This window comes from Eurosta solidaginis, chromosome 2 (genome assembly GCF_040869045.1).
Source record: "Eurosta solidaginis isolate ZX-2024a chromosome 2, ASM4086904v1, whole genome shotgun sequence".
NCBI lineage: Eukaryota > Metazoa > Arthropoda > Insecta > Diptera > Tephritidae > Eurosta > Eurosta solidaginis.
In genome coordinates, this window is record NC_090320.1 from 74,755,012 (window position 1) to 74,769,627 (window position 14,616).

General features: G+C 35.6%; 1 protein-coding gene across 5 annotated transcripts in view; it reads right to left on the reverse strand.

Moving 5' to 3' along the window:
- Positions 1-14,616, reverse strand: part of LOC137239934 (lipase member H-A) — a 230,065-nt gene that overhangs the window by 32,674 nt on the left and 182,775 nt on the right. For 3 of the 5 annotated variants that reach the window (XM_067765742.1, XM_067765739.1, XM_067765740.1), the window contains one exon: positions 6,349-6,598. In XM_067765742.1, coding sequence (XP_067621843.1) covers positions 6,349-6,598 — 250 coding nt within the window. Of the gene's footprint in view, positions 1-6,348; positions 6,646-8,971; positions 8,992-14,616 lie in introns of those variants that run through there. The other 2 variants (XM_067765743.1, XM_067765741.1) reach the window with 2 other exon arrangements.

Consider the following 14,616-nt stretch of genomic DNA (forward strand, 5'->3'; position numbering starts at 1 on the left):
CGACAAATGCTTGACCATACGCTGGCTGCGTTGGCGTTAACGAAATATACAATATTGGCGGCGGCAAATTTTAACACAACACTCGATGCGGTGGTGTTAATAAAGTTTTGTCGCTGGCTGCGACTGCGTTTGGCTCACAAATCATCTTCGCTGGCTGCGAATGCGTTTGCTATGCAAATCTGCTGGCTACTTCACGTTTGCTTTAACATTTGCCGCTGGCTGCGACTGTGTTTAACAAAATGGCTGCTGGCTGCAGCTGCATTCCAATACAAATTCTTTGACTGTGAATGCGCTGTGAAATAAAAATGTGTCGTCGCAGCTAAAAAGTGGACTATTGAAATCAACGGGAAATGTTCAAATTTGTTTAGTTAGTGATTTCCCATACGTTTATTTCTGAAGAAATACATAAATTAATACAACGTTGAATATTAGGCACATTTTCTGAAATACTCACCGCAGTTCACGTCCTCCTTCTTAACTTGTTGCGACACCAATGGCATTCAACTACTTTTAAAGTAAGCAATTGAGCTCGTACGAAGGAGAAACGCAAAGTGTGGTGAGTTGACATGAATATTTTAGAACATTGAGAACAAAAATTGTAATGACAGTAAACGAAATAACAGAAGGAAACGAAATACTCTTGCCAGTGTTCGGTATTTAAATGAAGAAAACTTATAGAGTGTGGATTCATAACATGGACAGAGGCGCAATTCTTAGCCAAGGTGCTGGTTTTGTATAAAATACATACGACGACTGCCTCTCCATGATATCGACACCTATAATGGCGACTTTAGAACCAGGGTGGCCAAGGAAGGGGCCTTTGTCCTAAAACACCTCGAAATATGGTCATCGATCACGTCGTGATTGACGGTAGGCATAACAGCAGTTTTATCGATATTAGTACGCCACGAAGTACAAATAGTTTACCGTCGAAAGGCTGCTCACGAAACAGACAGCTGACGATAACTTCATTCGGCTTTCACACCTGCTAACTGAGAGCAATTTTCGGCATGACGATGTAGCCGAGTAGTGGTAAACTTCCAACGAGCCCCCAAAAACAGCTGGAGCGTTGAGGAGTATTGGCTGCCTCGGAACAAACGCACGATGTCGTTGGAGCGTTATAGCGACGCGAAGAAGGAATACTAGCTCCTTTCAGGCATCTCAGTCGATATTATAAATTATAAGGTAAATAATTGTTGAATGTCAAAAAAAAAAAAAAAAAAATTATATGAAAATATACTCATATTTAAGGCCATTAGAAAATAATAGAGATGACATAACGAAATAGTGTACTAATTTAGAGTGTTAACATGTGTTCGGAACATTCCTTTCCATTTAAGTATTTGTAAGTTCGCTGTATATATATCTTTATATATAAAAATTACGTGTCACTATGTTTGTCCGCGATGGACTCTTAACTACTGAACCGATTTTGAATTTGTTTTGCACCCGGTGTGTAGTTTGATCTAACTTGAAATATAGGATAGGTTATATCTTAGTTTATATTCGCAATGTTATTTTATTGCAATTTTTTTAAATGTTTGTATACGCAGCGGCACTAATATTTGCAGGTGGTACGGATATACATATTTCCATGTAATTGCTTGGTGTTTAATTAAGCAACCTGCTTATCAATAAAAAATATTATAGCGAATGATATCAAGTATAGCACATCACCACGCCCGTCGAGAGAGGGGGGATTACCCTCGGGCCCGGGGTTTCTGAGCGGGCCCGCTATTTAGAAGTACTAAGAATTTTTTTTTAATTCAGGAGAGTCTTTAGTTGTTCCATGTGCAATTTTTAAGCCGAATTAAGCCAATGAATATCTGCATTTCGTTTTAATACTATAGTGAAGTGTGAAAAATAAAAATCTATATATATAAAAGGAAAGGCTAAAATGTGTGTTAGTTGGTCGCCGGTGTTTGAGAGATGCGTCAATCGATTTTGTTCGAACTTAGAATGTGTTTATAGAATATGGATATGTGGATGAGTGCTTTAGTACAGAGTAATATATTATACCGCTGTGTGACTAGGGTCTCGAGATATAGGCCAAAACGTGGACCCCGATACCCCTAGAATGTGTGGGTAATATGGATATCAAATGAAAGCTGTTGCTGAGAGTTCTAAAATAATTTTCATTGTGATATTCGATTTAGTCGCATCAACCTGGCAAAACTGATAAATATGCATGCGAAGCCGAAATAGAGACATGAATTAATAATACCCACATACCTATTTACATACGTCCTATTCGATTTACCTGAAATTTGTAATATAAATTTGCCTATATTAGTGTTTACGATCCTTTTTTCCGACCAGAGACGGACTGGGACTGGAACAAAAGAGATAGCCTGAGAGAGAGATAGAATGAGACGAAGATGGAGATAGATGACGCGAAAAAGACGGAGGGAGGAGTGAATAAAAGGATTAGGAAAAAGTGAAGAGGGGGAGGACAGAGTTAGATGGAAAAAGCTTTTTAAAATGTATACAGGTAGACCAAATTTAGGGCAGAACAACGTCTGCCGGGTCTGCTAGTATACATAGAAAATTCGAATTTAAAGTTATAAGAAAATCAGCTATTTTTCGCCTTTTTATTAGATCATGTACGGTTTTTTATTTTGAAAAGACAAAGACAATATAACTCTATGTCAATTGATGAAATATTTATAAGGAAATGGAGATTTTCCAGAAAACCTGGTTCCAGTCAGTATCATTACTAATAAGTTAAAGGGAATTTCAGAAATTCTTGATTTATCTGCACCTTCTTCTATCGTTCGAATCGCTGAAATGTCGAATAAATAGCTCAAAATATTTAGTAAAGCATAATGTTTTTTATCTGCAACACTTCTATGGTAGTAGTACTTCATAATCACTCGTTTAGTTGACTTATAGCTTGTGACGCTTCTATACTCTCAGTTTGCCTCGTTCGCCTATTTCTCTAAGGCTCTACACTTTTCCCGAACAGTCTTCGTAAAAAGTTGTTTATTGATTTCTCGCTTCTGTATCTCATAGCTGCTTATTTATTTCTCGTTTGTGTCTTCTATGTATAAGTTTGTATATCTATGAGTAATATGCACACTTTATCGCTGTGTACATCATTGTGAATCAAACTAAGTGTGATATCTTATCTGTCAACTGCCTGACAGGATGTTCAATATGGCTACTTTTTAGCGTTTTGACAGGGTGTTCAATATGGCGGCGCATAGGGCCGGCTATCTTTAGCGGGTGATAGAAAGAGATACAGAATGAGACAGCGATAGTCAATTACAACTCAGGTGATCCAATCACTTTGGAATTTTGACGTCTATGCAGAAGATATCACACTTAGTTTGATTTGGTGTACATCCAAGGCGAATCCATACCAGGTGGTGGCAAAGCGAATTCAACTGATTCGCCGTGCAGAAGAATGTCAATTCAAAAGAAAATTTTCATTGATTTCGATTAACTGGCATATTGTTGTACAAGGCTTTGTATGAAAAATTATCAAGAAGAAGCAATCAGCTGTTGGGATAACGCCACCTCTACTAAATTCGCCTTGGTGTACATCTCATAATCTCGCCATATATGTAATACTTCTATATCACTACTACCTAACTGTGCAGCCTGTCAAACATTACAGTACAGATATACCACGATAAAGGAAGGCAAAATCTCAAGGCTGTCGTTAAATTTTTGTAAAAGAGGGGCATAAATATATGTATGTTTCAACAAGCCGTCTTGCTTCTATCAATATTGTACATTAGGCTATTTCGTTCTCAAAATGAATAAGTAAGCTTTTGTTTTCCATTAGTATTATAAAATTTTTATTGTTTTAAGAACTCCGCAGAATAGCATTACCGATTTGTGCTGAGTGCGGAGATATACGTATGTAAATGAGCCCTTAGTGACCAAAAAGCGACAAAAAAAGGCAAATAATGCCAACTGACAACGACGAATTTCTCATGCATAGAATTAACAGTTACAAAATATGCGTAGGCGCTACGAATGGCATAAATTGAAAACAAATCTAGTATTTCAACACCAATAGCAGCCAGCCCAGTACTCATATTTTGTTTACTTCATAAAAATTTACTTCGTTAAAATACTCAAAATAGGTAAAATTTTGAAAACCTTTATATATCGTTTGTTCAAGCTAATTCACATTAAATTATTCTTAAAAACGTTTAAAGAAATGCTTGTTGGGATGTATGTATAAGTATATCTTTATACATGTATATTTAAATTTTTTTCATTTCAAAAATATGAATTCTTCGCCTGTTTTTCTTTACTCTTTATGTAAATAATGTACTTTGTATGGCTGCAGCCCATGCTTAAATAATAAATACATCAAGCCTTGTATCGTATTTGTTTGCCTTTTCATTGTTTAATCGACTAAACTGAGATTTTATAATTATAAATATATATAATTATAAATAATATTATAATTAGTATGCAGAAGTTGGGTAAAGGGGATAGTGACCCATTGTAACCCCTTTAATACTTTTTTTGCACATGCTACTACAATTCACTAACACTAATAAAGCCCGCGCATGCGCAGAACATTCATTTGCACAGTTTCAGCCATAGATGAATGGATTTGCAACTCTTTGTTTCGAGAGAGCGCTGTCAAAATGCACATTTTTTATAACATTTGTCAGTGATGCCACTCCAAACAAAAATTAATATATCTGAATATGGGGATTTTTGACATACATTTTGGCGATTATAGTTTCAATCATTTAAAAAAATTATAGGCGTAAAATATTCATTTCTTTAAACTCATTTTACAATAATACTACTACTTGTTGGAGTCAAATATAAACAAATCTAAGTAAAATTTACATTTTGATTAAAGTAATTAGTCAAATATTGTAGCGCATTTAACTCACAGTGAAAACCATATATTCTTTTGAAATTTCAGTAAATCCGACCTATGATATAATAGTTAACATCACTCAATGGTAGGACCTATCCTACATGTCTGACTTTCCAGGTTCTGTGATCAAAATGGACTGGTTGTATCGGGACTTCATATTTACAAAACCTGTTTTAGCGATAACTTTTGATCGGGAAATAATATTTACCCTCCGCCTTCGAAATAATAATATTTACATTAAAACAAGTATTTTTATCCTTTTTCCCATAATTTTTGAACGCTATTCTACAGTTGTAGGTCAAACTAAAGTTTACCAAAATTTTTGGCACGTTTTTCGTTTTGGCTGGCACATTTTTTGTTCTGGCACCCGCTTCAGCTGGCGCGAGGGATTTATCTGTGATTGTTGCCAACATCAACTAGAAGATAAATCCCTCGTGAGAGCGTAAACAAAAGATTCGTATCAATCTAATCTATGGTTTCAGCAAATAATGATTGACAGAAAATTTCCACATTAGGAAGATAGGAATGTATTGATATAGAAGTATTATATATATGATTCTCGCCGCTTTTTATATACATATATGTATGTGGCTGTTTACGATTTACTGTTTTGTTGTCCAGCATTTATTGCAAGCGGCATGGTGACGTATCGAAACTGCTAATATTCGCCACAATATTACTGAAGATACTTTTCTATTTCAATTTTCACTGAAGGGGATTGCATTATTCCCCTTTTTCCTTGCTTCGTAAAACCAAAATCTAGTAATCGAGTCATGACCGCAAGTTATACATTATTCTTGCTACAAAATTATTTTAATTGATACGCTTTTTTGGCAAATAAATTGTTTTATGTTTTACAAATATAGTTGATATATAACTGTAAAATTTTCAATTACAATCCAGTATAAATCTATTACAAACAGTCATAAATGAGGATAGGAGACTGAATGTACATCATAATACCAATAGTTGAGTTCCAATGAGCTATCTGGTTCAAAATCAAATCTCACTGTATCAATCTGAATCAGTTTAATGTGTACACATAATGGGATACCTGTTATTTACAAATTTTTTCCCCAACCACCCCTAAAATTTTGGTTTAAAAATTAAATAAAAATATCCAATTCGATCTCGGTTAATATGGAAATGCGTCCGATAAGTCACGTTATCACTTTTCATACGATTGCCGTCCTGGGCCCGTATTACGTGTTACGATCCGTGATCGAAACTCATTTTTTAAATCACAATAGCTCTGAAATGGGGGATCGGGTTAATGGCATATTGAACTAGCGATAAATAGTACTCGTTAGATCCATAACGTGTTATAATTTTTAGAAAAAGCTTGACAGTTGTATAGTTATCGCTTGAGTGAAAATGGCTTTCAGTCACTCATCGTAACACGTAATACGGGCCCTGGTCACAGGAAACGTAATACGAGTCCTGTACTTGTCGCATGTTTTGCAAGGACATGTATGATAGATTCAAGTAGTTACCTGCCCACAATTAACCACAGCATCGAACATATAATTGCCATCAGCCAATTCTCCCCAATCCAAAACAATAAGATTAATATCCTTTCGTTTCAGATAGGCATCTACAATTACATGGACACTCTCAATATCTGCATTCTCTAAATAACCGTGTAAATATAGTACCGTTTTTTTCGTTTTTGAGAATTTAGAATCTTCCAATAGTGTCTTAAAATCATCCAAACTAAAAATATTACAGTCGGCGTATGTCGGTCTGAAATCAAAAGATTTATAAGTATATGTACACATGCATTTTGTGCACTGTTATTGATCCATTAATAAGTTGCCATGTTTATATATATGTACATATGTATATGCATAAGTATGATATCTATTAGGCCGGGTCGATTTGTGGGGAGGCAAAAAAATCGCCCATTGCTCTGTGAAAATCGTATTCTAGGGATCAAAATAAGAAACTTTGCCGAAGGAACCATACCTTTAAAACGAATTCTGATGTCCTCCCCCCCCCCCCCCCTTTGGGTCGTTGGGGCAAATTTTGAAAATTCCCACTTTGAAATGCCTATGTTTTTTCTTTTTGGAGTTTATTTTTCTCTTTAGAAATTTATTTAGTCAGAACATATGTAAATGAAAAAATGAATTTAACTTAGTAATAGAAAAGAAATTAAAAAAAATTATTACAAATTAGCGTTTTTACAACCCCCTTTTAAAACCAAGGCATCACTGTGATGCATTTGCATGTCGTAAACATAGTTGTGTGGGTTTTTTATTCAACCGTTTTAAAAAATGAAGCTATCACTGTGACACAATTGCATATCGTAAAATTGCTTGTGTTGTTTTTTTTAAGCCACCACAATACACAGCAGGTAGAATTTAAATTGCCCCTACCCAAAAGTTCGACCCAAAGGGGGGGACATCAGAATTCGTTTTAGAGGTATGGTTCCTTCGGCAAAGTTTCTTATTTTGATCCCTAGAATACGATTTTCACAGAGCAATGAGTGATTTTAAAATCGACCCGCCCTAATATCTATATATAAATTTACATAATAATAAACAATAATGTAGGTAGAATGCATTAATTAAATGTCGAAGTTTCTACCAAATCTAATAAAAGTCGCATAAGCGGCTCGGTTTCGTATTCCGTGGGGCTCACGGTCATTGTGAACAAAACAAGTGTGATATCTCATGTCAACTGTCTGACAGGATGTAAAGATGGCTACCATTTAGCGTTTTGACCGAATGTTCCATGGCGGCGCATACGGCAGGCTATCTTCAGCGGGTTATTGAGAGAAACAAATGACGAGACCACAATAGTCAATATCAAAATCAGGTGATCGGTTATATTTGTGATTTTGACGTCTATGCCGAAGACACTTGTCTCCTATCTACAAGGCTCAGGGTATTGCGACTATAAGGAGGCGTTTGGAAAAAGGCAGAGTAACAGATGAAAGAATTTTATTTGACGTTTTAGTTTTTCATATTGAAAATTTGTGTGTTTATTTTAATGATGGCATTAAATTAATGAATTAATTCTCTTTCCAAAAATCGCAATTATGCTAAGTCCCTACACCCCATAAATATATAGGATGCAGTTAAAGGAAACTATCCAAAACTTCCTTGAGAATACACTCGGCATGAATTAGTTACTTTGTTGTTACCAAAGTATGGAGTGACGGCTCTTAACAAATAAAAAATCTTTAGCCAAATATAAAAATTGCAAAAGCAACAACATCGAGCTATGAGATTCATTCTTCGTATACGCTTTGACACGCCCATCAGGGACATGTTGTCGGCTCTTAATTGGTTAATTGTTAAACAACAACACTTTTGTTACACAATGATATTTGTTAAAAACATTTAGATGGTAACCTACCAGAATACTTAAAGGTCTATATAAAGTATGGCAATGATATACACAGCATAGACACTCGTGAGTCACATAAATGTAATCTTTATTAAAAGGGCTGAAATGTTTTAATGAATTTACCTAATAACATTAAGCAATGCAATAGTAAAACTAAATTTAAAAGAAATTTGTATATGTACGTAATAGGCTGCAATGGCCAAAATTTGCTTTAGTGCAAGTCAAAGGACTCCACTATTCAAGCCCCACCTTTCGCTAATCTTCTTAGCTTCTTCAGGGGCAGACTGCATTTATTAAATAAATTAAATAATAGTATAATACACCACAAACAACAACGTTGAACATGAAACATGAAAATAGAAAATTATAGAACTTAAAATTGAAGAACTTTTTGTGTAAATATCACATTAAGATAAAAAACTTACAAATAAATGTGATAGTAACACAAAAAGTTCTTCAATTTTAAGTTCTATAATTTTGTATTTTCATGTTTCATGTTCTACGTTGTTGTTTCTGGTGTATTATAATATTATTTAATTTATTTAATAAATGCAGTCTGCCCCTGAAGAAGCTAAGAAGATTAGCGAAACGTAGGGCTTGAATAGTGGAGTCCTTTGACTTGCACTAAAGCAAATTTTGGTCATTGCAGCCTATTTCTATTACATACATATACAAAAAGTGTTGACCAGCTAATTAAATCTAAAAGAAATTTGGTTGAATATTGTAAAACTATTTTTAGTTCTTAGATGAGAGCACACAGTTTACCTCATATTTATAAATATTTTTGTTTTTTCTCTCTGCGTTTATAAATATTCTTTTTTCCCTACTTTATTTATGTTTTACTTTTGTTTCCGTTTACTTTTAGAATTCATTTAATAAGGTATTTGTTTAACCGGCTTTAGGTCCAATTTTTCGTATTAAAACACCAAAAATTGTTTCTTCTTTAGTTTACCAATATATTTCAGTTACACACGGTAACCGCCTTCGGGGTTTTGAACTATAAACAAATTACAGAAACATAAAATAAAAATACAATTTACGTAAAAAATTATTAAACAAACATGAACATTTCTCTACATACATTATTTTACACGTCTTCGCTGTTTAAAGCGGCAGTTACCCACCGACGTGTGCCGTACGTACGGACGTTTGTCGTACGAAACACGTTTGACCGAACCCTCAAGCCCGTAGAAATCAATTGCCGTCATCCAGTGAGTTTTAAAGCTCCGGCTCACGCTGAATTCTCACGGGAATGCTCTGGATCATTGAGAGACTTGAGAAGCAGATGTGATATTTTCGCACACGTGAAATGTGATAGGCAGATGTCGCCGCTGTTTTTCATTTAACTCATACGGCGAAAGGCTAAGCAGCGACGTCTATTTTTGAAAAAGTATGTTTATTAAGGGCAGCGTTGCCAAACTAAAGACAAGTAATTAACAAATTATCTGGCTCACAAATTGAACCTGACTTCTATCTGGATTTATCTGGCTCAAATCGTTGTTATTGCATTTACATGCAAAATTATTTATCTGGCTCAGGATTTTGCCACCGGATGATGGCTAATGTGTGCATCTGTGTACATGTACATAACATATTTGTGTGTATTGTTTACAGAGTTTGCATGCATGCTTATGGAAACATTAACTTTTTCCAATTTAATTTTTGATGTTGTAAAAGGCTGGAATTAATATTAAATAAATATAAATATATTACATATTTTTAATCTGCACTTTTACATAATTATTTCGAATTATTTTCACAATTTTTCAAACTTTAATTAGGTATTTTTGCATAAAACTACAAACGGCCAAAAATTAGAACATAAAAGTTTACTAGGCAACTCTGTCTAGTGAGAGAGCGATTAGCTGACACGTTCTTACGGAAAAAATCAAAATTGTTTTGATTTCTACGTTCCGGGCTACGTACGTACGGGCGTTGCACGTCGGTGAGTTTTCGTTTACATTGCACAATCATAAGATAGGTCGTGTCAGCTGACACGTTTTTTGTACGTAGGTTCGTGGGTAACTGCCGCTTAACGTGGAGTTAAGTGGCACCCTACAAGACAGAGGTAACTAGTTCACCCACACATTCAAAGCTTTTTTCGCTCTCCACTAACACATCGACGTTTCATGCTGTCATCGAAATGACAATTTATTAATTATTCCGGGAAAACATTTTAAAACGAAGAAGGAATATAATTGTGATAATAAAACTTACAAGCTCTCGCTTAACCTGGTGTGTAAAAAGAAAAAAATCTTGTGCTACGGGCTTTTAAGTTAAGTTTTGACATGTGTTAGCTGTTTAGGCACTTCTAAATTAACCTGGCGCTTTAACTAGAGGCAACCAAGTCCTCTTGCCACCAATTTGATTTGGAAGATTCGATCTCCAAAACCAAAAAAAGGTAACGTTTTACAAGACAGTGCATAACCTAAACAAAGGTGGTATAAAAAGACGCGTGTCGAGCTCCGTTTTTGGAATCCGAAAGCGGAAATTAAAAATTTTGTTGTACAGAACACCTTTCTGCGTTGGCGGCCCTCGCCGAAAATAATATTAAGTTGTATAGTCTTGTTTATAGTCATACTAATCGAGCTAGTACCTTAATGGTGTTTGTTCCCGGAACGTACCCGATCTGCATCCGGCAATGGGCCAACAAAGTCGATAACGGGGAGTGTCTTTATCGTTACAACAACATTATTTACTTTCTGCTTTTCATACGCATGTGCATTTTTAAATAATAAAAAAATGTTATATGCAGATTCACGAGTCATTTGCCAGGATTTACCGGTAAACGAGGTACTTTCCACAACCAGAATGCTTTGGAATACGGTACCAAACAGGTTGGATGTATTTCCCCAAATAAGGGTGGAACTACGCATCTGTGTTGCCAGTATTTGCTTCGGTAACTTATATTGATTAAAAATTGCAATAGTAATGTAATGTGAATTAAAATTTAATAGGTAGCCGAGGCAAAAAAGGCAACTGATCCGCATGCAACTCTTATTTATGTGCCGCCACTAGGAGCTGCTGCTGCTATCCTAGAAGCATTAGAAGCAGAAATTTCTTTGATTGCTGTATCACCGAAGGTGTGCCTTATTATGATATGGTTCGCGTTAAGCACACTCTCTTTGGGCAAAATAAATCGCGACTAGTTAGGCCTAAGGCTGAGTAACACAGCACTGTGCTGTGTTATTGTGTTAACACTCAGCAATGTGCGGCACGCACATGCACACTTATCGATTAATTTATAACACAGTGGAACACTCGATGGCCCAAAGCTGACTGTGCAATGCCGCTCAAACTGGTAAATGCTCATAACACAGTAACACGCTCTATAGCAGAGCCGGCCAAAAGTTGCACATTGTGCAATTTGAGTTCGTATTTTCACACAGACAATAACGATGTGCGATCACGATCGTTTGCTTTCGCTTGTCACTCACTAAAATCAACAGTGAATGCAAAACGAAAAGTCCATGCTACTTTTTGGGCACATAATAAAAACAATATGCTGCAATGTTAAAGTGACCTTTAATACGTTTTAGTTAGTATTATTAAGTTGCTTTGAACATACATATTAATATTGACAATTTAAATATTAATTATTAATAAAAATTAATTAGTTATTAATAAATATTGACAATTTAATATATGTAACTTTTTATACGTTCTACTTAGTTTTAATAATTTTTATACATTTTTTTTATTGAATAACTTTATGTTTTGAAAATATATATTTCTATCTTTACATTTAATTTGTTTTATAGTTCTTTCTTAATGAAAAAGTGATTTTTTTAAGTAAATTTTGCATTGAAGAAACACCATACCTTCTTTTATAAAAAAGTTTTATCTGACTAGCTTGACCTCCACGTTCTTAGTTATATGAATAAATGTAAATATTGTCAGGATTAGCTGGAAATCAAATAACCAGAGTCCTTTTTAATTTCGAACTTCAGAGTCCATATTTTCTTTTAGCACACTGTGGGGAGTTGTCACTCAATTTTTACACACACTTATGCAATTGTTTTAGTATTTGTGTGGCCGGCTCTGCTCTATAGCACAGAGAATGACACTCAGATCGTAAGTGCACATACATGCATAGTCCATTGTGCTTGTGTGTTGATTGTATTGCTTTCCAATGACACTTCACTCAAAACATATCTATCTATACACATGATACAAATATTACAAGATAAAACCCGTGAGAGGATAATGACAATTAAAAAGATTTTAAAATTCTCACTGCGCTCTCATAATTTTTATTTTATTTTGATTTTTTCATAAAAAAATGGTGTTCACAGGGCCACTTACTATCCCCTTGATCAGATGATATGACTTTGAAAACTTGGAGTATGAAAGAAGATACATGTTGCCATGTTTTACTCTTCTGCATGGCGTCAAACGTGGCGTTAGAGGTAAGTAACACAGTACTCTGCTCTGATACGTGCCTACACTCATATCGACTTTCGATAATCAGTTATAACACAAATGTGTCAACACAATGTGTTAACACTGCAAAGTGTGCCTCTGCTACTGTGCTAACACTCAAAAAATTATGTCATTACCCACCACTAGTCAGGCCCGATTGTCCAGGAACCATCGCACCAGAAAGGGTAAGTAAATTGCCTAGCATATTAAATATATAAACAACATGTATGAATTTGTTAGTGACAATTTGTCATGCTCTTGTTGATAACCAACTGAAGAATGCAAATACCAAAAAAATCGAATTACCAATTGATTTCTTTAACTAGCGTTTGGAGAGCAAAATACATATTGTAACGAATTTATTTGCAAATCCTCTTATTTGCAATTTTCTGTTGAGTTCGAATCACTAAACTGTTGAATAAATAACTCCAATATTGAATAATGGAAAAATGGCCTTTATTAAAGTACTTCACAATACACTCAAACTTTGCAACGAATAGCTTGCTTAATAACCAAACTGATTGAAACTCTACTATCAAAATAATACTGCTATTGCTCGCTAGATATCGCTTAATCGAAACTGCTTGACAGCTCAAATCAAACTGAATTACTTCTTACTCGCTTGCGCCACTTTTATAGTTTACGCTGCATACATCTAGGCTCTTCTATTTCCAGAACTTACTAGTTAGTTTCGGCTACAAAATCGCCAGCCACAACTACGTGCACAAATTATTGCCCTCTCTTGTGACAACTCAGATAAGATATATGCATGTGTTTGTGCATTGCCGCTCCGCTGCTCGTACATAAGTGTAGACGCAATTATTTATTCGTTTATATAGATACATAATTATTGAATTATTGATGTGAATGTTTGTAGTTTACAGTCTCTCGAGTACACATAGGCGTATAAGTAAATGCATCTGTGTGTGACATCTCTTTCAGCTGCCTTATATATGTGTATACATGATTTGATTATTGACGTAAATACTGCTTGGTATGGCCTTAGCATCGCCTTAGTGATGGTATAGCTTAGTGATGCTAATATCCGTGACACTTCCCTCCACCTAAGTCTGATCGTCCCGATCAGACAAATTTCTCGATCTAAACGCTGCTAATCTCTCCAAATGAACCACTTTCAATTTGGTTCGTGGTTTGGTAGTGGTCTGTATACGGTACACTACATCGTTGGTCCGTATGGTCCTTCCCAGTTACACTGCAATTTCGGGGACAAACCTTTTTTTCGTTGTGGGTTGTATAGCAGCACCAAATCTCCTTCCTGAAACCCTTCCGAATTAATTGCTTTATCGTACCTCGCTTTCATCTTGTCACTCATAATCTTTGCTCGTTGCCTTACCAGATCGTGTATCTCTCTCAGCTCTTCTAAGACATCAGTGGATTTCTTGACATTCCTCTCCGCATCGGCATCTATCCCATACTTCAAATCAGCTGGCAGTCGAAGGTCATTGCCAAAAATTACCTTTGCGGGAGTTTGGCCCGTTGTGTCATGTACTGCCGATCGGTAGGCCATCAAGAATAATGATATGTGTGTATCCCAGTCCTTATGGTACTTGTCTACTACTTTCCTTAAATGCTCCTCCAATGTTCTATTGAAACGTTCCACCATACCATCGGACTGAGGATGCAATGCAGTTGTCCGTGTTTTTCGAATGCCCAACTTCTTGCACATTTCTTGGAACACAGCTGATTCAAAATTCCTGCCCATACACCATACCTTGCAACCCATTCGTTTTTAACCACTTCTGCTACTGTTTCTGCTTCTTGGTTTGGGATTGGGTATACCTCTGGCCATTTACTGAAATAATCCATAACCACCAGTACGTATTTGTTTCCGCGGTTGCTAGTAGGAAATGGACCTAAGACATCCATGGCGATCCTTTCAAATGGTGCACGTGAAATATACTGCTTCATCTGGCCATGACTTCGGGTTTTGGGCCCTTTCACTCTGTTGTATACCTCGCCATTGGCAA